The sequence below is a fragment of the Panthera pardus genome, unplaced genomic scaffold, assembly GCF_024362965.1.
Source record: "Panthera pardus isolate Hobbes unplaced genomic scaffold, ASM2436296v1 HiC_scaffold_2, whole genome shotgun sequence".
Taxonomy (NCBI): Eukaryota; Metazoa; Chordata; class Mammalia; order Carnivora; family Felidae; genus Panthera; species Panthera pardus.
The window spans coordinates 58,864,071-58,886,683 of record NW_026526765.1 but is presented as its reverse complement, the minus strand read 5'-3'; the positions used below and the strand labels follow the sequence as shown (position 1 = coordinate 58,886,683).

Genomic DNA, 22,613 nt, shown 5'->3' with positions numbered 1-22,613 from the left:
ACACACACACACACACACACACACACACACACACACACACACACACACATAGCACTGATAGGAGACTTGAAAGGGTTTGGGGCTTGACCAGCAGAGCGCAGGCTGAGACACAGCTCTGTGAGATTGAGTGTGGCAGGAGGTGATGATAAGAATGCATTGCTTGATGGAGACGGTGGGACCTGGCCCTGCACTGGTTAGTTCCAGACCATCAGGATGGGGCTTTGGGGTACAGCAGGCAGCTCAGATGAAGCTTTCTCCTCATCTCAATTGAGTCTAGGGCAATGGAGGTGCATGCCAGAGAAGGGGCAGAGCAATGCAGGAGGTGACAAGCACAAAGGAGTGGCATGGAGAGTATGTGCTCTGGGATAGGGAAGAATCTAGGAAGTTCTGCCCACGCTGGCCTTTAGGAAAGCAAGGGAAGGTGTCCTGTGTGAGTGCAGTCCACCACAGCCAGCACTCCCAGAGCATTTACTGGGTGCCAGGTGCTATGCTAGATTTTTCTCCTATGTGATCTCATTTAGTCCTCCCAGCAATCCTGTAAAGTAGGCATTGATAATCCCATTTTGCACATGAAGTAACCGAGGCTTGGGAAGGTTGAATGATTTCTTAAGATCACACTGCCAAGGAGCAGCAGAGCATTAGGCTCGAGCCCAGGGCTGTCTGACCCCAAGGCCCATCCTTTAGCAACTCAACTACTTTCTTCCTTTGGCAGAGGCCTGGGTCCCTGTGTGCTCTGGCCGGTGGCCTGGCTCGTCGGTGATTTGCAGTAGACAGTCATGGTCTCTTTGGAACCTGCCATCTGCCCATAAGCGGGGAGAAGGCAAAAACGGCACCCCTGCCATGATGCCGTAGGTACCTGTCAATGGTTCTGGCTAGGTGGGTCCTGACAGCTGGATCTTCTCTAGCAATGCCAGCTGCTGCTTTCTTTGCACACTTGCCACCCCCCACCCCCACTCACCAGGCAGGCTCCCAAGAGCACTTTCTAGAGAAACTGCCCGGCACTGACTGTATTCTTGCCTTTCTTTGGCCCAGGGAGAGGGACAGAAATTGCCTGCAGCCAGCTGGAGGGCAGCTGGCTCTGGGCACATCAGCACTTAGGAGTCCTGGCACAAGCCTTGGCCCAGAGAAGACCTCAGCAGATGGCTTCAGTAGAGGACACTTCTAGGCTATCAGGCAGTCATGGCCATCTGTGGGAGGGACGAGGGGAGGCTGGAGCACAGACCACAAGCTGTGGGAGCCCTCTTCATTCAGTCAGGTGTTCGCTGAGTTTATTGTGCCAGATAATGTCATAGGAGCTGGGAGCACAGCAGCTAATGTGACAGATAAGCCCCCCTGATGTCAGAAACTTACAATGGGGGAGAAAGACAATAAGAAAGCTAATCAGTAAATTAGGCATTTCAGATAGAATAGTGTTTCCCAGGGGAAGCGGGTGGGGGTGGGACATGGAAAACAGTAAAAAGAAAGAAAATGTTCTGTGAAGACCCGAAGGTGGAAAGATCCTAAAGTCGGGAAACCACGCAGACTGTGAGATGGAGCAAACAGAATGGAAAAGAGACTGGTGTTCACTGAAAAGTCAAGGAGGGATGTGCAGTTTTTGTCGGGCCGTGGTGAGGGCTGACTCCTCATCCCCGGAGAAATACAGACGCCGAAGAATTGTAAGCAGGAAAGTGCTGTGGTCCAATTCGCATTTTAGAAATATTACTCTGGGAGAAGAATAGAGAATAGACAGCAAGGGAATCATCTGTTTTCTAATATTCATATGTATTATTGGATGGAAGGGTGTGTGTGTGTGTGTGTGTGTGTGTGTGTGTGTGTGTGTGTGTACGCGCGCATGTGTATTCAAAGCACGTTAAACACTACTGTGCCAAGCAGTGCTTCAAGGGCTTTCCACTGAGATTCATTGAATCCTCAAAATCACTTCAAGGTGGTGATGATGATGAGCCTCCTTTTGCAGGTGAAATGCAAGCTCAGAGAGGTTAAGTGACTTGCCCAAGGTCACACAGCTGTTAGTGGAGCTAGGATACAAGCCTGGGTGGCTGCCTGACTCCAGAGCTACAACCATCATTCCAGGCCCCTGGTGGAAACCCTGGCCATGGTGGGGGCTCCTGGAAGGTGGCTGCCAGTCTCCTTCACCATTCAGCAGGTTTGAAAGTCCCTGGGGCACTTAACAGCACCACAAAGCTGCTAACAGAGATGGGGAGCTCTGTGTGGATTTTCGTGTGAGGCAGACACTTCCTCATGTGCTCATGCTGGGGCTGAAACAGAGCATTTAAATGCAGATCAACGCAAAGGTTGACCTGCTAGAGATGCTCTGATAGTTCTGAGGCTGGAGGGCAAGAGTGCAGTTTTCTGAAAGGGTCCCTCTGGGGCCTGGGCTGCAGGCTACAGGCAGCTTTGGAGTTCAGAGTCTTCATGAAGGGCTTTGCACAAAGAGAGTTTTCCCACACAGCCACATCTGTATTTGTGAAGTGAAGCCTTTTCATTCCACGTCTTCTGGGCTGCAACACCAGGTTGTCAGGGACATTGTGCACTTAAAGCGGCTGCCACACGGGTCCCATTCAGCCCTGCAGTGGCACACACAGCTCCACCTGGGGACTTCTGGGGTTTGCAGCATACAGATGGTGTTTCCTGAATATCTACTGCTATCAGCCTGTGCACTGGGCTGCTGTAGTGAGCAAAGCAGACACAGTCCTGCCCCACTAATCACAGAACCACACTTGGATGTCACATGGGGGTGGAATGCTGTGAAGAAAACACGCTGAAAGCTTGGATTGAGCAGCCTGTCACGTCCCCAGGGGGTGTGGGAGATGGTGTCGGAGGCGGTGCTCGAGCTGAGTTCTGAGCCACCGTAGGAGTGAACTAGGCAAGGAGGAAGGGGAGGGACATATGTGTGCTGAGACCGGCTGCCCAAAAGGAGCATGAGGCATTCAGGGAGGGCTGAGGCCAAGCAAGAGAGAGTTTGCTGTGGGGGTGAACAGGAGAGGGAGGCAGGGACGGGGATGGTTAATTTCATGGGTCAACCCACCTGGGCTGTGGTCCCAGGTTTTTGGGCAAACACTACCTACATGTTGCCCTGAAGGTATTTTATAGATGCAGTTAAGTAAAGGAGATTACCCAGGATAATGTGGAGGTAGGCCTCATATAATCAATCGAAGGCCTTAAGAACGAAAAACTGGAGTTTTCTGTAGAAGGGGGAATTCTGCCTCAAGACTGTAACGCAGAAATCCTACTTGAGTTTCCAGCCTGCTGGCTCTTCCTTAAAATAAATTCTCTCTCCCTCTGTATATATATTTATATGTGGGTCGTGTGTGTGTGTGTGTGTGTGTGTGTGTGTGTGTGTGTGTGTCCAATTGGTCTGTTTCTCTAGAGAACACTGACTGATCCAGGGCAGACCACAGACAGCTTGGCAGGATTTGGGCAGGATTTGGGTAGTCCTTCGCTGGCAAGCAGTAGAAGCCAGGAACGATTTTAAGCAGGGAGCAAGGTTGATCCACTCAGCATTTGCAGAACATCAGTCAAGCCAGGTTGGAATCTGGGGAACTGGCACAGCAGTCCCAGAGGCTCCAGAAGCATCTGTGACATACCGCTCATCCTCCAAGGCCCCCTGAACCTCCCCATCTCGGATGAGGACACTGTTCGAATCCCTGAATTCCAGTGGTCTTTCTATGCCTTCATTCAATTGTTGAGCAAATACACGCATCTATAGAGCATGGCCTGCCTTACGGGTGGACGTGGGCCAGACCCAGGGCATTCTTCGAAACCACTGCAGGTTTTTGTTTAATCCAGGGTCCTATGAACAGCCCTTCTCTGCATTCATTCATTAATTCATTCATTCAAATATTTGAGGTCCTGGGGCACCTGGGTGACTCAGTTAAGCACCAGACTTTGGCTCAGGTCATGATCTCACAGTTTGTGGTTTGAGCCCCGTGTCGGGTTGTGTGCTGACAACTCACAGCCTAGAGCCTGCTTCCATTTCTGTGTCTCCTTGTCTCTGCCCCTCCTCCACTTGCGCACACGCTCTCTCTCTCTCAAAAATAAAACATTAAAAAAAATTTTTAATATCTGAGGTCCTACTATTCGCTAAGCTCTACAGTATGGTCTGGTGATGCAACAGGAAACAAACCTAGCCCGAATCCCTGATCATCACGTGGTAGAACATATCCTGTCAGGACAGAGATGGCCAAACGTCAAAATAAAGAGCTCCAGGTGGAGAGAGGAAATAGCATGTGTTTGACTTCTTGGGCTGCTCAGCCCTGCCTCCTGGACTCACTACTCCCCTCTCTGAGCCTCAGTGTTCTTGTCGACAAAAATCACAAAACACCCAGCAAAATATGGCCCCCTGTTTAGAGAATTAGATGAGGTAACAAACCAGAGTCTGTCTCATCGCACTGAAGTATGCACCTGTTGTTTCTGTTTCATTATTTTCCTTGTCACCATGTTGTCTGTGAGGTTAGGTAACATGCTTCAGATATGCTTGTCACAGGACCTTCTGTAAATATCCCAGCAGGGAGACTTGGGGTTTTGGTGTCTTATTCTGGGTTTCATCTTAGATGCCTCAAGTTTGCTAAGTAGTCGTAGCAAACAAACAAGAATGAAAGAATAAGCAGCATGGGAGAGGGTGAGCCATCACTGCCAGCCTGAGGCCAGACCCCTTCAAGTGGCTCCCTCGTGGTTAATTAGCCTCCCTCCAGCAGAGATGCTCCCTGGACCAGTGCCTCCCCACTGGGCCTGTTCACTCATCCAGCTCCTGCCTCCCTCCCTCCCTCCCTCCCTCCATGCCACACTATCCACAAAACACTTCCTGCAGGCAGTGGCCCAGCATGGCTTGCCCCTCCCCCCGCCCCACTCCATCAGCCTGCACACATGCCAGAATCCTGCCATCTCCACAGAACCTTGCTGCCCAGCAGAGAAAGCTGGAAGGTCTCCTTCACAGGCCTGCCCCTGGCCACCACTGTTGAGGCACAGGGCCAGTGTTCAAACGGAATGTGAATGTCCTACATCCTGTCCCTCAGGGCACAGCAGAAGGGTGAGTGCAGGGTAAGCTCTCTGCAATACCAGCACCCTGCACCTGTCTGAAGTCACTTGTTGCACTTGGAATGAGCCCACCTCCAAGGCTTCAGTGTGATCCACCCATCTCCCTTTGCCCCCCAGACTGACCTCCCTGGCCTTCTTTCCCTGCCTCAACAGCCCCAGAGCTCAGGGCCCTCCACAGGCCTCACTCTTGCCAGACGGCACCCCCCCTTACCCTGCTCCTGTCATCCTGAACATCCCCCTCAGCTACATCTTTCTGCACTAAGTCCCTGGGCATTCCGTATCCTAGCACCTTGCTCCTTTCCTTCAAAGTGCACATCACAGTTCATCATTTATGTGGCTTTCTGTGTGTGTCCTCTCCTTCTGACCCCCTGCCTCTTCCCCTCTCCCTCCCCCTCCACATTAGATTTTTAAATGCCCGAAAGTAGGCATCACTCCTGTCTTCTTCACCAGTATATACACTACCTGGCACACTGCAGTTGCCCAATAAATATTTCTGCCTGAATAACTGAATGCATCAGTGAATACGTTTCAGCTCCTCTGCCCGAGGGCATGATCTAAGTGTATTATGTGGCTGAATTTTAGGCCAGATGATCAAACTCCCCGAAGGCAAAAATGCGGTCTGGTTCATCTTTGTATCTACCCTCCGCCCTCCCCACCCCCCCAATCTAGCATAGTTCTTGGCACATAATGAGTATACAGCAAGGGATTAAGGACCAAAAGGACATTAATCCAACATGCCACGGCAACCTAAGACCATATGCAGGCCTGCCCGGTATTCAGAGCCCTGAGGATTCCCAGGGACCAGCCCTGGAAATAAAGTTGCTTGGCCTTAATTTACAGTAATAACCATTCCAACTTACCCTCAAAGCTAAGCCTGGTTTGGTCATTGACAAACTGACTCATATCCTGTTTTAACCCATTTCATCCCATTCAGTCATTTGGCGGTGGGTCTACTGGATGCCAGGTAATGTGCTAGCACCTCATTATTCAAAATGCAGCCTGCAGACTGGCAGTTCCCACCATCACCCAGGAGCCTGTTAGAAATACAGACTCTCCGAACTGACACAGACCTACCAGATTAGGATCTGCTTTTTAGCCAGATCCCAGGTGATGTGTACATATGTTAACGTTTAAGAAGCACTGGGCTAGAGATAGAGACTGAGAGTCTGCTGTCTTGGAGTTTAAGGCAAACCCTGCACCGGTGGACATCACCGCTGGGTGTTGACCACTCCAAGAGGAAGCTATGGGAGGCTTATGTCAAGAAAGTTTCACCCAGGAGACCAGAGGCAGTGTTGTAAGCCATCTTAAAGGTTTTGTAATGTTGACCCAAAAGCAATAAGAAGCCCAGGTGAAGGGGTTTCCAGCAAGGATGGGAATAAATAAATTGGCCCATGTCACCCCCTAAAGGTAGTGATAACTTTTGTAATTCATGATTAAAACGAGACTTCCTTCTCTTGTTCTCAAGCTCACTCAAGTGTCCAAAGAGGTGGCCTCTTCCTAGGTGAGCAGGTCAGTGCAGGACCCTGAAGTACAGACAGGTCTAGGTTCAGCCTTTGCCTGTCCAGGAGGAGTCTCCATCTGTTGGTACGTCCCCAGTCTGAACCCCTGTACCCTCTCACAGGCAGTCATCCCACTGGGAACCTTAGCACAGTGCTCCAGGAACATACCCCCTTTCCTCAGCTTTCAGAGGCACACTAGAGAACAAAACAATGAATTAGAGTTCTTAGCATGAATCATGGCTCAGGAATCCCATGCCCTCCAGTAGCTAAGTAGAGGCCATATGGAACTGTGGTAAGATTATAGTCAGAGGGACCTGGGTTTGAGTCCTAGCTCAGCCACTCACTCACTGTGTGACCTTGGGCAAGTGTTTTAACATCTCTGAAATTCTGTTTCCTCAATTGTGAATCCAAGAGAATTGTGAGGGCTGGGTACAGAGTGAGTGCTTTATTTATTTAACAAATATTTATTTGACATCTACTGTGTGCCAGCTCTGTACGTACTCTTGGGGGATCCAGCACTGGGCAATTTTAGACAACAGCCCTGCCATCAATGGAGTTTAGCAGTCCAGTGGGAGAAAATGTCATTAGTTGAATAATCACGCATATAAATATAAATGACAAACGTAGTATGTGTTTTGATGTAGGGGAGAAAAGAAGCTGAGAGAGTAAAACAGAGGCCCAACCTAGCCTGGGGGAGGTGACTCTGAGAAATGACAAATTGTGCAGTGTCTCTTGGCCAAGCGTCACTCTGCCCCTCTCTTTCAGGTACCTGGAAGGAAACCACTTAACAGCCGTGCCCAGGGAGCTGTCCGCCCTCCCACACCTGACACTTATGTAAGGAGCCCGGCATCGGGTGGGACAAGTAATTTTCTTGCCTGGGGGAGCTCAGGAAACTGACATGGAGGGTCAGGGAGGATGATCTGCAGGCTTCACCACATTCCTGCACTTTCTCCCCGGGTGGAGCAGAGAGAGGCAGCTGGGAGGAGTGAGCCGGCCTGATGGGCCAGGTCTTACCAGTGAGAGCTACACAAAGAAATACCCAGAGCCTGGCATCACTGACTGTCCATCCACATCAACTTCCTCCTTGGCATAGAGAGAGGTGGGACAGCCTCTGACTTTCTGGTGCCCCAGTTAAATCCCAAGCCTCCTCAGTCTCCAATTTCTTGCAAGCTGTGGCTGCACTGAGGTTTGCCAAAAGCTTAAAGGGGCGTTTTTTTCTTCCTCCTCTAGTTGCCCAGAAAATGTTCCAGGTAGATGGTTGAAATTGAGGTTCCTTTGGGTGGTTACTGCCACTGGCTGCAAGTCTGCCAAGATCCAGGAAAACTCCCGAATGAGGAAATGTGGGGCATGGATGAGGCCCAGGAAACCGGGTGGTCTGTAAGCTTTGTCCCTTGACCGCCTCGCTGCCTTGCCAAAGTGGGACCCGTGAGAATACAAAGTAATTCCTTGGGCGAGTGGCCATTGGAAGATCACCCTGGCTGATTAGGGGGTGGGGAGCTGGTCCACAGGGGGGAATTGAGAGTTCTTTCACAACGAAACACTGTTTCCCTTGGAAAAATGGGGCTGCTGAAGAAAGGTGGAAGAAAGCCACCTGTCACCTCGTTCAGCCTCACTTCCTAAATATCCCCCAAACCAGCCTCTGGATGAGATCTCTCAGCTTCAGCCCTGTGGGCATTTAGAGCCAGATCATTCTTGGTTGTGGGGCTGTGGTGGGCATTGTGGGATATTTTGCAGCAACCTGGGGCCCCTACCCACTAGACACCAGCAGCACCCCTCCGCCAGTAGGAACAACCAAAAATGTCTCCAGACATTGCCACATGTCACTGGGGAAGCAAAAGTGCCCCGAGCTGGGAACCCCTTCTCTAGAGCAATGGCTCTGAACCTCAGCTGATTAGTCTGTTTTGTTTTTTTGTTTTGTTTTGTTTTGTTTTTTTAATACTGATGCTCAAAACCACCCTCAAGCAATTAAATCAGAATACCTGATTTACAAGCCAGAATATCTGGGCATGGAACCCAGGCCTCAGAGGCTGTAAACATTCTGCAGGTGATTCTGATGTGCAGCTACTATTGGAAACCACTGCTTAGGATATTTATCCCTGAAGAGAAGCTGGAGGTTGTAATTGGCAGAAGACTATACCCCTACCAATCTCATTCCCCCTAAGAGAGAATCTGATAAGATGGAATGAATGAATGCCAGAAGAGAGGGAGGAACAGTGAAAGGAAGGATTGACCTGGGAGGAAATGGCACTGGCATAAGGAGAGATCTTATGTGTTATGTTTTGCTGGAAGAAGGAAATGGACAGATAAACTTGTGATTGAATGGTTGAATAGGTGGATGGATGGATGGATGGATGGATGGATGGATGGATGGATGACCAACAAATGCTTGAATGAGCGATTGAAGAAATCTTGAATGAAAAAATGAACATTTGGATGAATGGGTGGGTAGGTGAGTAGATTGGTGAGTGGATGGATGGATGGGTAGATAGATAGATAGATAGATAGCATGCACAAATGTATGAAAGTTGCCACTAACAGTAAAGTGTTACTCTTCTATTTGTCCTAGTGACCTGAGCAACAACAGCATTGGTGTGCTGACTAATTACACCTTCAGTAACATGTCTCACCTGTCAACCCTGTGAGTACAATGGGGCACTGTGTTCAGTATGGGCCTGGCAGTCAGTGGCCTGGGGCCATCCTTTCTCCCTGGCCCCTCAGGCGTACGTTCTCTGCTCTAGTGATCCTCTGGGCTATGGCTGCCCCCATGTAGAGCAGACCTTAACCAGCAGAAGGAAAGTAAAGTAGGTCAGAACTCTACTGTCTGGGCAGTTAGAGAGGAACTAACACCTAATTACTTCTGAAGAAGGCCCTCTTTAGCTTACCTTCTGTGATTTGTGAATTTTCTTTCCCAGTGGAGGGTTTCCCTACACAATTATATTTTGCTCAGATCCATTTATTTCCTATTAGCTCTGCACATTGTGAGCACTGACCATTTGACAACAGAGGGAGGTGATGGCAAAGCTGGTTAGGAAGCCAGCCTGCTGTGGAAGATGAGAGGAAGCTGGGAAAACGAAGCCAGAAGCCAGTGAATGTCCTAGAGTGGGGGAGGGTGTCCCCCTTCCCTTTATTGTTGGGAGGCTTTTTGTCAAAATATTAAAATTGGGAAGATAAATAAATCATTTGCTTTGAGCGGTCCACAGTGTGGACCGTACGCCCATATGTATGTGAGAATAGGAATGGCCGTGTGTCTTTGTCCACAGGATCCTGAGCTACAACCGGCTGCGGTGCATCCCCATCCACGCCTTCAACGGGCTGCGGTCTCTCCGAGTGCTGTGAGTACCCAGAGCCCTGAGTTCGGCTTCTGCTTCACCATGTAATAGCAGGCGATACTCAGCACAGTTCCCACACACACTTCCCCAACCCGGCACTCCTACTGGCTCAGTGGGGTGGGGCGGAGGGGGGAGGGCAGAGAGCCAGCTGCTACCACTTGTGGACCTGGATCAAATCACAAACCACTCTGAGTTTCTACTTCTTTCTGTGCCCAGTGAGATCACTAGCACCTCCCTAGTGAGGATTAGCATATGCAACTGTATTCTGCACCCTAGTAGAGCACAGTGTGTGGCTTATGGCCACTATCTTGATGATCATTCCACTGTTGGTCCCTCTGACTTTAGAGCGGCAGGGTAAACACTGTGAAACTCTGCAAGGAAACCAAACGCATCTATCAGAGGTCACAATCTAGAAGCCCAAAGACCTGGCTCAGCTCACAGACAGCTATTACTTAGCAATTGTAGAGTTAGTTGGCTCATAGAGTATCTTTTCAAACAAGCAGTTTGGGGGCACCTGGTGGCTCTGTGAGTTGAGCATCCGTCTCTTGATTTCAGGTCAGGTTGTGATCCCGGGGTTGTGGATCAAGCCCTGCATAGAGCCCTGCACTGGGTTCTGTGCTAAGCTTGAGGCCTGCTTGAGATTCTCTCTCTCTATCCCTGTGCCTCTCTCTGCCACTCCTGCTGTCTCTCTAAAATTAAAAAAAAAAAAAAAAGTTTTAATAAGTTGCCAACAGTTAAATATCAGGAGGCTTCTCATACAAAATCCTAATTTCTATTCTCTCTTAGAAAATGGAGAGACCTGGTCATTCCAGGGCTCCCATCTACATTCTTGCATGGCTGAGCAGCCCTGCCCCTTTAGACCAGACTATATAGTCTGCAGCCTCCACAACTGCCTCCCCATCACCTTATGACACCTGCCTCACCCTGTCCTACACAAGGTAGAGGACAGCCCACTGAGGCAGATGAGCCCCAGCAAAGGCACGATGACCATGAAGTCTACCTGCTTTTCAATCATGGCTCTGCCCCTCCCTAGCTGTGTGTCTTCAATAAAATCCAGATGGTAATTACCTCACAAGGTCTTATAATGATTAAATGAGATGCTGTATATAAAGCATTTAGCGTAGCTCTGGCCCACAGTAAGCACTTTATAAATATTTGTTTGTTATTACTGTTATTTGTTATTACCTTGCAAGAGCAGGAATGGCACCTCACTGCCACCCCCAACCCTTGGTCCTGTTGTTGCCTGATTTTTGTGCCTTCTCATCTTGAACATTTTGTCGGGAAAGGAGGATTCTCTGGATGATATTCCCATGAGAACAGAAATGCCACTTTCTGTGGCCGTTGCCTCATATAACCCTTTGCAACAGTGCTGTAAGACTGAGGGGATTAGGCCCATTTTAAAGATGGGAAAACTGAGGTCCAGGTTGTAACTGGCCCAAAATCCAGCAGTCAGGAGCTTGCAGAATCCAGCCTCCTGACTCAGAGCCCTGGACCCTTCTCAGGACCCAGAAGCAACCAGCAAACAGCACCCAATGAGCCTGTCCATTTCAGAGCCTCCAGGCTGGTGTGATTTATCGAAGCCCACAAAACACTGGTGTCAGCGACAACTCCCGCCACATGTCATCTGCGCTGTTATTAAAAATCAATTCTCTGGAGGCAAAGAAGTGCCCGCGCTGACAGTGTGCAATCTGTTATTGTCACTTATTTATTATCCACCTTCTCTGGGGAGTTTGAGAATGGAAACATCAGCAGAACCATTTCCCTGTTTCCAGTTGAACACAACGGGAGATGGGCTTGTCTCATTGGCCAGGGCTGCGGCTGGACCTGCTCCCCCCTCCCACTTCCCACCATCCTCCCTTAGTCCCACCTTGTCTCCCATCCTGGTCTTTTGGTTCTGTGCATGGGTTTGCTCCCAGGGGCTGGGCCTGGGACCCGTGTGTATATGTTTGTGGTTAGAGAGGATCTGGCGGGGCAGCTCAGCACGGAAAAGGGAGGACGGTGGAGAATGCTCGCCTGGCCATTTGTCTGGTCTCCCATGGTGTTGGCATGAACACCACCAGGTTTTCTGCTTCCTAGCCACCTTGTCCGCCGTGTTCCAGATCACTGTCATTAGTCCACCAGGAGCACACCTCAACATACCATGTGCTTGTGCTTGCTTCTTGAATTAAGAATTAGTAGGCTTTTAACATCATCATTTTAGAATCATGGGCTCTTAGAGATAAAAAGGGGTCTTAGAGGCCCTCATTCCACCCACCTACTTCAGTGGGGAGCAACTATTTTCTGCATAAAGGCCAATTCAGGAAAAATAAAAATGTTTATGGAGTACGTTTCTTTTATGATATTTGTATCCTTTCTCCCAGTAATTGCACATCTAGGAATTTATGCCTAAGAATAATCCGATATGAGGGAAAGATTCTCTGTGCTAAAATATTGGTTGCTCTGTTATTTTTAACCTCCATTTTAAATATTACCTACAAGTGCCACAGTGGGGAAATGCTTAAGGAAAGCATAATGCAGCCAGTCAGTGAAAGGCAATTATTAAAAGAGGTAAAGACGAAAACTAGATAGCAGTGTGGGGAAGTGTTGACCACATGGCCTTATGTGGAAAAGTAAACCTAATTTTTTACGTTATAATTATAACTTGCATACATTTATAATTATGAAGTTCTAAAGGAACATAGGAAACTTTTAAAAAAATCATTGATAGCTAACTGCTAATGTGAAGTTATTTATGTAATAAAAGAAGGCAAAGTTAAAGATGACTGAATATAGTAGGATAGTCACAATTTAGAGGGTTAGGGGGGAAAGGTAGGTTTTTTTGAATCAGTATCTACAACTGCGTTTGAGCATTCGTGTATTCTTTTCTCAATTCTAAAGGGTTTCATTATTTTAGTGAAAATTTCAGAAATGACCAGAGGTCAGGGATGCAGGCAGTTTGGGATGGGGGAAGAGAATGAGTATCAGGTTTAGCCATAGACAAAGGCCAAAAAGTATTCTAGAAAGACCTGACATTTAATAGTGAGTGAGTGAGTGAGTGAGTGAGTGTGTGTGTTGGTGAGTAGATATGTATGAATACATTTCTGAGACAGGAGGATTATCAGGGACCCCTGAGTACAAAACATTGGGTGAAAGTATGTGAGATTTCCCAGTTTGCTCTTAATCTAAAAAGAGCTAGAAGGGAACATTCTCAGGGACATTCTAGTTCTTCTTTTCAGGGATCTGTGTGTTCCCTGATCGTTGCCCCACACCGAGCCACATGCCTTGTGCGTGTGTGGTCCCAATTGTCACTCCCCAGCCCCAGCCACAGGAGGGCCACCTGGAATCAGTTAGCTGTGGGAGGGCTATTTCAGTGTGTGCTCAAGAGATGTGGGGTGGGATTATCATTCATCATCCTCAGTATTTTTAGCCCCTCATCCCTGAAGTAAGATTGTGCTTACTATTTATGTATATGGGGCTGTTCATCTCTCCCTGCTCTACCGATCGCATGGATCCTCCTTACAGCATCCCTACAAAGGGCTCCATTGCCCTTTGCTTGATTATGTTTAGATACCATGAGCTTACTCCCTTCCCAGATAATCCCACTCCATTTTTGACCAGCTGTTGAACATTAGACAATTATGGTGAGCCAAAAGGTGATTCCTTAGGGACTTAAACCCTGGTCCCGGTTTGGCCCTTTGGTGCTACCAAAAAATAGAATTAATTGTGAATTTTAGAAATGGGAAGTGAGTGTTAGAAATTATCCTATCCAACCTTACATTTATAAGGTAAGGAGACATACTCAAAAAGGTTTAGTGACTTGCCCACAATCATTCACTTATTTTCTAAATGCCAATTGTGGGTTCAATGCTAAACACTAGACAGGAAAATAATGAAACAAGTTCTTGTCCTCAGAGAGCTCACAGTCTAGAAGAGGAAACAGACAAGTATATAAGCTACTGCCACATATGGCCATACCTGTGGGAGAGCCATGGGACCCAGTGTGGGCCCTCAAAAAGGCTTTCTGAGACAAAGATGGTAATCACCACTGACATATATTAAACCTTGACCATGTACTACATACTGGGCTACATACTTTAGTTACATTATCATATCATATCCACTTTTCATATCAACCCTATGAAGAATGTACCACTATTAGCCCTATTCCCCAGACGTGGAAACAGAGGCTCAGCAAGGTTGAGTCACTTTGCCAAAGGGATGTAACCACTACAGAGTAAAGTTGGGATTTGAGCCCAAGACTGTTGGCTCTTAGAATCACTGCCCTGAGCTTGTACTCCCAAGGCTGAGTCTGCGCAGCCAGGGAGAGTTACCTGTGTGATGGGAGTGGAGAATATTCTAGGCAGGGAGAATATAAATTCCCTAGACAGAGTCCCTGAAGTCAGGAAGGGCATGTGCACAGGGACCACAAGGAGCTACAGGTGTGGCTGGATGTGGCTTCTGGGAATGGGAGCAGGAAGCTGTGCTGCAGACATGCCACAAGGTGGGAGCAGACACAGGGCTGGACCCTGGTTTCCAGCTCCTAGCCCAGTGCTCTTTCCACCACATTCCATCCTTCCCACCAGAGATTATCTCTTTTCGTTGCCACCCATTTCAGACTTTTCTTGAGGATTAGAAGGATGTGGCCCAGAGACGCCTCTGATGAGAATTAAGGAATGTGGTGGAAAGACACCTGAACAGGAAAGGTGACAGGCACGGGGTCACTCTGCCGAAACCCAGTGTTCCTCTTCTCCAGTCCTGGAGTCTGTCACAGGACATACACGCTGCATAGCTTCAGGCTTCCCCTCTGTGTGTGGGGAAGGCTTTGAGAGGACTAGTCCCAGAACACATCCCAGAACCTAGAGGGAGGAGTCATGGTGACCTTAGCCATGGCCGCAGCTCACGTGAAGGAGTCTGCATCAAGTACAGGCCCTGCATGTAGCCCTGCGCCATCTGAACCACTTGCATTGTGTCTTTTAAGCTTCACAACTAGCTTATGAAGCGGTACGTTAGATCCCTTCCTGGCTGAAGGATAGGAAAATCAGCTCAAACCACATTAGGCATGAAGAGAATTTATCAAAGCATATTACTGAAAACTTCAGTAGTAGATATTACGTTCTAGGGCTGGGTGCAGGGACTTCCAGTGGTATCAGAAATGTGCCTCTTTCTGCCTTTCAAAACTGCCTCTGTCCTAATAGTTCCAGAGAAAGTCCCAGAAATATCTCACTGGCCCACTTAGGTCACCTGCTCAGCCTCAAACCAATCTCAGTGACTGATTGGGCTGACCTGGGCCATGGTTCTGCCCCTGAGACCAAACCAGTTGGACTGAGGGGAGGGAGGGGTGAGTCCCCCTTGGAAAAGGGAGGAACTGTTACAGAAGACAGATTGGTGCCAATTAATCCACATTCCTAAAAAGATATCTACTGCAAGTGGATCCTGAGAACTCCCATTTTAGAGATGAGAAAACTAAGGTACAGAAAGATTGAGTCTGTTGAATCAGATAATCACACAGCCGGCAATGACTCACACCCAGGAGGTCTCATCCAGGGTCATTTAACCCTTAGGAGTGACCTAGCCCGCTGAAAAGAGACTTCACCCACCCCAGCCCACATCTGGGATGAGGATCTTCCCTGCCATCTATCATACACACTGGAACGCCTGTGCAATATGCACATTCTGTGAGCACCTGGGGATCCAGAGACCCAAGGTTCAGGCAACCCAGAATTAACATGAGATGGTTCTGCCTTCATGTTGCTCTAAATGATGCCCTCATCCACATCCCAACATTCCCAAGTTTGCTTTAACACCTATTAAGAGTCAGCAGGGAAAAGGAGTCCCAGGCGCTTGAAGATGGGTCATTCTGAGTTGGAAATTGCTTGCCATCACCAGCCCCATGAGGTGTAAGGGGAAAGGGGAGGAAAAGCAGCGGTGGGGGAGGGAGGAGGGAGTGCTTCCTGGGAGGGAACCTTTGTCCCACTTCCCTGGCATCCTTTAGGATGGTGGTTGGACACGCAAGAGTCTTTCTTTGGGGGCAAACCAGGAGAGAGAACCTGCAGTGTAGGCAGATTTCTTTTCGCGTTGTCCCAGTAAATTACAGCTCCAGTTACTCTGCAGTTTATGGAGATCTCAGCGGCTCAGCTCGTAATAAATGGGAGCGTGACTTACAGGAGTCACAGCGCCAAAGCTGCCTTTGGGTCATTTGCTGTTTTTAAATTAGGGCTTCGTGCCTCTCCAGGGGCCCAGGCCTCATTCAGAAATGATTAACAACAGGGCCGGGTGCATTTGCCAAACAGCAAGCAGCCATGAAGTCATCCAAGCTAATAGCAGGCAGGAGCCGGTGTGATTCATAAATAACCACATGCATTCGAGACTAAATGATACTGATAAGTGTTAGGAAGTACTTCTAGCTCCTTCTTACGCAGGCTGGTGAGAAGCTACCTCCAACACTCTCTAGAGGACTGGTTACCTTCTTCCTGCTGTCCTGGGGAGCGAGAAGGGCAAGGAGCTTGAGGTGATGAGGATGACAGCCTGGGACAGCTAAATGTGGTCCGGAGGACCAAGAGCATCAGCATCACCTGGGAGCTGGTCAGAAATGCAGCGTCTCAGGCCCCACCCCAGACCCACTGAACCAGGGCCCCTGAGAATGGGTGTCAGGAATCCACCCATGTGTTGGCTCCAGCACTCAGTCTGTGTTACATGTAATTAAGCTCCTGTCTGTATTTCAGCTCAAAACCCAGGGCAGGCTAACATCAGCCAAAAGGAAAACAAAAGGACAGATTCATTAGTTATTATCCTGTTTACACTTCCCCAGTCAACTCTAATCACCCCTTTGTTTTACTAGGGTTCCTTCACAGCACAGGGGACAGTGAGCAGTAGTCACTAAAGAAGGCTTTGAGTGTCTATGAATTTCACCTACCTTGCATTTCACAGCTCAGACCCAAAGTGAGTCATCGGTGTGGGGATATTTTTGTATGCAGTTGAGGCTTAATCCTTCAAAGGAGGGTACAATCCATGAATTGTGGATTTACTAGCATTGTTACTTGAGCACCGGAGCAGTGTTCATTTGGTATTTTTCTTGTGGACCTATTCTCCAGGCATTTATTGGAAGGGCAGTATATGCCACCACTCTGCAAGTGAGAATAGCTCCCGGCCCCTATACCACAGGGTGGAGAGAGGTATAATTAATACCAAGTAGGTTGCCTGGCCCCTTGGACACGCAGTCAGAAAATGCCCTCAGATGCACACAGTGCCAGATACATACGTGTGTGGCCCAAACCCTTCCCCATAAAGATGAGGGTCCAGCCCCAGGCAGTCTTCCCAGGACCTGAGTGCTCTCCCCATCTATCACCTAAGCTGGGATTGATAACATTTCTCAATCTTCCCAGAATCTCTCTAGGTGAATATGAAGGGAACTAATTTATTGATCTGGCTGGGCCAGACATTCTTTGAGATCCTTTCACAAATATTGATAATGGTTGGTCATTCAGCGCGTAGAAAATGCCAGACTTTATATGGATTAATGCACCCACAACCACCTTCCATGACAAATCTTTTTACTTTTATTCCCGTTTTACAATAGGAAACTGAGGCACAGGCAGGTAAATAACTTTGGCCACAGTCACACAGCTTGTAAGTGGCAGAGTCAGGATTTGAACGCAAGCAGCCTGGTTCTAAAACATACAGTCTCAGCCAGTTCTTCACATTCTCTCTCAGATGCCTCCGTTGGGTATCTCTCTCCATGCTTCAGGTGCAAAAACGGAGGCTCGGAAGAGTAAAGTTAACTTACCTAATGTTCCACAGTTAACAGGGGCTGGTTTCTGATTCCATCCCAGGCCTGTCAGATTCAAAAACCCATCCTCTTCTTTCCCACACCCTCTACCCCCAACATCCCCACTGCTGAGCTGGGCATGGAAACATTCACACACCTGCCGAGAAGGAGGACACACCCCCCACTGTGAGCTTTGGGGCTCTGAGCACAGCTGAAAGGCATCTGGGCCAGCCTGGGACCCCAAGAATGTACTGAATTCAGAACTGTTACTGGGGGGTTAACCTATGACCTGTGTTTCTGCTTCAGAACCCTCCATGGCAACGACATTTCCAGCGTTCCCGAAGGCTCCTTCAGTGACCTGACATCTCTTTCCCATCTGTAAGTAGCCATATTTCTGCCTGGTGTGGATCCATTCAAAATGCAATATCATTAGAGTGCCAGAGATGATGCTGTGACTGCTAACATTTCAGTATTCATTCTTTCCGTATGCATAGGGTATGTTCCATGAAAATGTGCCCACGTTGTGCACGTTGTGTGTTCTCTACTTCAGATGCCTTCAAAGGCATCATCAATTATGTAAACAATGTAAATGTTTAATAAGAAGAACTAACATAAAACTCTTACTGTGTGATAAACACTTTAGATGAATTATCTCATTTACTTCTTATAGCAATAAAGCATTTTTATCCCCTTCTTACACAGTGAAGCTTAAATGGAGAAGAACCAAAGAATTGGTCCAAGGGTCACACAGCTAGTAAGCAGCAGAGCCCTGGTTCCAACCCAGGTCTGCCTTGGCTCCAAAGCACATATTCTCTGCCACTCTGCATCAGGGATTCTGTCCCCATTGCACACAGGGGAAACCGAGGTCTGTAAAAATTAGGTGTTACAAACCTTTGCCAGGAACATTTCTGAGTCTATATGTATACAGCTCTATGTATATTTGATTGTTTTCAGATTGCATGCATATATTGTGATACTGATACATTATGCATACACCTTATAAAACATCCAAAAAATAGAAATTCTAAATGATACGATTTTTAAAATAAGCAAAAATCCTTGTATTTTCTCTCTGGACACCACTGTTGAGAGGTCTGCATCAGCCCATGCCGTCCCCCAGCTGTGCTTTTTTAAAGCTAAGTGGTGTAGCTGGAGGAAAAACTTGCTTCTACCCCCTTAGTTTCTGTGGCTGGTCTAAGAATTAGACTGACATAAGACAGAGCAACCGAAGAAAAGGATATAAATATATTTAATGTTTTTGTGTGTATGTGGGAGTGTTCAAATGGAAAATGAAGACCCAAAGAAGCCATTGGACCCCAAAACTTATATACTTTTTTATACAAGGAATGATAAATTGTAGGGATGTAACAAGACAAAGGGCCTTGGGCTAGGGCAGCAATTGTGCAGCAGTGACTAGGAAATATATGGAGAGGGACCACTGGAAGGTCAGGGTTATTTGAGCAGGTTGGTTTGGCCTGATCCATTTTAGTATTCATTCCCAGTCTCTAGTGATAAGAATATTTTTCCCTTCTTGGTGCAGGGAGGGCATCTTTCTCACAGGAAACTTTCTGACTTGCTTTTAGGTAGAGACAGGGAGGTCAGAGAGCCCCTTCTGCACCTGCCATTTTTCAAGTACCTTTAGCTTGAAATAATCAATATGCCAAAGCAGCATATTTAGGGGTGGAGTGCTCTGAACCCTTTCTGTGGCCTGAAGCTTCTCCCTAGGTTGCTGTGTATCAAAGCCTTCTCTGAAGAGTGCATCCTTCAGTGGACCCTTCAGTAGGGCAAGGGAGCCAGATAATCAGATGGCCAAAGGTCCAGAAGCATCTGAGAGGGGCTAGGATTGGATTGAGTTGAGGATTAAATTTTACCGGAGTACATGAGAGCAAAACATTTTTTTCAGAAGTGGGAGGGGGTTAAGCAGGGTGGAAACATCTGGAGGGACTGGAAATACAGTCTGGAGTCACTGACTTTGCCCCAATGGAAACTCCTTCTCTGCTGGTCCTCATGTCAGATACCCCCAATCTAGTCAGAGTCTGAAAATTCTGTTTCTCCAGAGGGCCAAGCGTATGGAGCCTATGGGCCAAGCTGGGCAAGGGGGTGACTTCCTGCTCTGCTTCCTAGGGCGCTGGGAACCAATCCACTCCACTGTGACTGCAATCTGCGCTGGCTGTCAGAGTGGGTGAAGGCAGGGTACAAGGAGCCTGGCATCGCCCGCTGCAGTAGCCCTGAGTCCATGGCTGACAGACTCCTGCTCACCACCCCCACCCACCGATTCCAGTGCAAAGGTACATGCTGACTCTCCCCCACCTCTCGAGGGGTCTGCTCTGTCTCCAACAGCCCACCAGAGCTGGGTGTCTCAACAGACGTGACTTCTAAACCACTGCCCTGTCTCTTCCATGAGCTGCACAGAGAGTCTCAGGTGCTGTTATCTCCTCCAAGTTTCTCTGCTGGCGTCCCTACATGCTCCTCTCTGACTTCATTCTCTATATCATTTTGCACAGAGAAAAATCTTTAACTTGCATTTTTTGCACCCAACATTCTTAAAGCCTAAGCCTTTTCCCATTTTTACTACAGCAAGCTTTAGGTACATGAGATTTTAACTGACGACAACAAACTGCTACTGGGTTTTTATGTGCTGGACATCATTTTAAGCACTTTTTTGTGTGTTATTTCATTTAATTCTCACTTTCCAAGTATTTATTCAGTTCCCCAACCCTCTCTGGGTTAGACTTCGGTATCACCCTTATTCTTAAGAATGAGAAAGCTGAGGCTTACTGAGGTTAAGGGACTTCTCAAGTCCACAGTTAGGATGATTCCAGGTCTTTCTGATTCCCCTGTACCTACTTGTGGCCACCAGGCTTTAATAATTCCACCATAACGTCTTTAGCCAGTTCCTGGCCCTGAACCTTTAGTCTTCACTGGGTATTTCCAGTTGTTTTCTTACCACTGATGCATAAAGGTCTTTCTCTATTGAAAATTATTCCTTAGATAAGATTCAGAGAACAGAAACTACTGAGCCAAAGTATGTGATCATTTTTAAGGTCTTTACACATATCGCCCTGCCATTTGGTGTCTAAAAGAGGGTTATAAACCACTTTATGCTCCCAGTAAGCACCATTTGAGTGCATTTTTCACCAGACTCTTACATTATTTTATCTCATTTCATCTCATTGCTAATTAGATAGGTTTAAAAAAGTATGTCTCCTATTTTGTGTCTTTGCTTATTGGGGAAACTGCATTTTTTTCAAAAATTTACTTTCCATTTATGTCATACATTTGTCTGGTAGTGGTAGTGTCCTTTGCCCATCTCTTAGAGCCTTGAGTTTATTTTGATTTATATATATACTTTTATTACCCTATAAACTTCCTGTGTCTCACATTTCTGCTTAAAGCAGGAAAACATTCTTTTGGCTTTAAGATAATTTTTCATTTTCTCCTGCTGCTTCCAAGTCATCTCACTTGATTGATGCTAAAGAGGCCCAGATCAGTCTAAAACAATGTTTCTCAATCCTAGCTGCACATTTTGGAATCACCTGCAGAGCTTTTTACTGGTTCCCTGGCCCAACACTCCAAGTTTTGATTAAATCGGTGTGGGGTACAGCCTGGCCGTGTTGAAGATATTTAAAAGCACCTTCGCTGTTTCCTCTGTAAGGTGACCAATTCATCCCGGTTTGGCTGGGGCCTTCCTGGTTTTATCACTGAAAGTCCTGTGTCCTGGGAATCCCTTCAGCCCCTGGCAAACAGGACAGATAGTATCCCTGTTCTAATGGAAGCCAGGGTTAAGCCAGCTTGTACAGATTCTTAGGCCATCCTTTCTGTTCACCCGACCCACAAACGGTCAGACTTGCCCTGAGGTCATTCTCAACCCAATCTCCAAAGCTCTGTTCAAGGACCATGACCTCCACCCCTCCAGCCTTTGTAGCTGAAGAGAACAGAACATTGTCAAAACTGTCATAGATGCACAGTGTGCCTGAGCACAGTTTACCATCTGTCAACAATATCATTGCTGTGTCTTTTGGGGCCACTTCTTACTTCCTCCTGCCAGTCAAGGGTTCCACAAGACGGACTTCCTATGTGTGTCTTTGGCCCAGGCACCCTGCCTTCCTTAGCCTAGCATAGACTATTCCATGGGGAGGGGTGTTTAGGGGCAGAGGAGTGGGAGGTCCAAATGGAGCCTGGGACCAGAGCTCCCCGAACATGAAAAGATACACAAGGGGTTTCTAATTATGGTGTATTGTTTATAGATTAGCTCCAAAATCGGATCAGGCTAATTACAGTAATTTATTTGACTGTAGAAGTGCTTCTGAATGATGTCCCACTGTGATTTTTTCCTCACTGGACAATGGCTGCATTAATGGGACTCAGCTAGACTGGATGGTGCTGGCTGGGGAGCCACCCTCTGTGTGTAGAGATGGAGAGGGGCCGGCAGCTGGCTGAGGAAGGGGCCAGAGAGGAGGGAAAGGGAGGGAGGGGTGACAGTGACCTGCTACCAACATCCTGGTTTTGCTGTCCAGGGCCAGTGGACATCAACATTGTGGCCAAGTGCAATGCCTGCCTCTCAGACCCGTGCAAGAACAATGGGACGTGCAGCCAGGATCCTGTGGAGCTCTACCACTGCACCTGCCCCTATGGCTACAAGGTAAGATAGGAAGCCCCGCCCCCACCATTCACAGCCCAAGGAGGGCACTGTGCCCTGCTGACCCTCCCTTCTCCAAGGGCAGCCTGGAGAACTGCATTTCACAGGTCACTCCAGAGTGGCACTTGGCACTTGCCAGTAACACTGCTATTCTACTGGTGGGGGCTGCCCAGTCGTGTCACACTCATGCAAAGCACAGAGAACCCCATCTTGGCAGTGACACTCTAAGGAGGAAATGTAATATTTATATTTTCCTTGTTAAACATGAGGAAATAAGTCTCAGAGAGTGAAAATGCTTCCAAGTAGAGGCATCCCTTGAACTTACTATCCTGGCTTCCTTTCAAGGGGATTTCCAGACTCTCCCCATC

General features: G+C 47.8%; 1 protein-coding gene across 1 annotated transcript in view; it reads left to right on the top strand.

Moving 5' to 3' along the window:
• The window catches only part of SLIT3 (slit guidance ligand 3), a 593,034-nt gene that overhangs the window by 535,533 nt on the left and 34,888 nt on the right, over positions 1 to 22,613 (top strand). The window contains exons 21-26 of the mRNA XM_019450253.2: positions 7,299 to 7,367; positions 9,100 to 9,171; positions 9,794 to 9,865; positions 17,913 to 17,984; positions 19,731 to 19,894; positions 22,124 to 22,248. Of these exons, the coding sequence (XP_019305798.2) occupies positions 7,299 to 7,367; positions 9,100 to 9,171; positions 9,794 to 9,865; positions 17,913 to 17,984; positions 19,731 to 19,894; positions 22,124 to 22,248 (574 nt within the window). The remainder of the gene's footprint in view (positions 1 to 7,298; positions 7,368 to 9,099; positions 9,172 to 9,793; positions 9,866 to 17,912; positions 17,985 to 19,730; positions 19,895 to 22,123; positions 22,249 to 22,613) is intronic.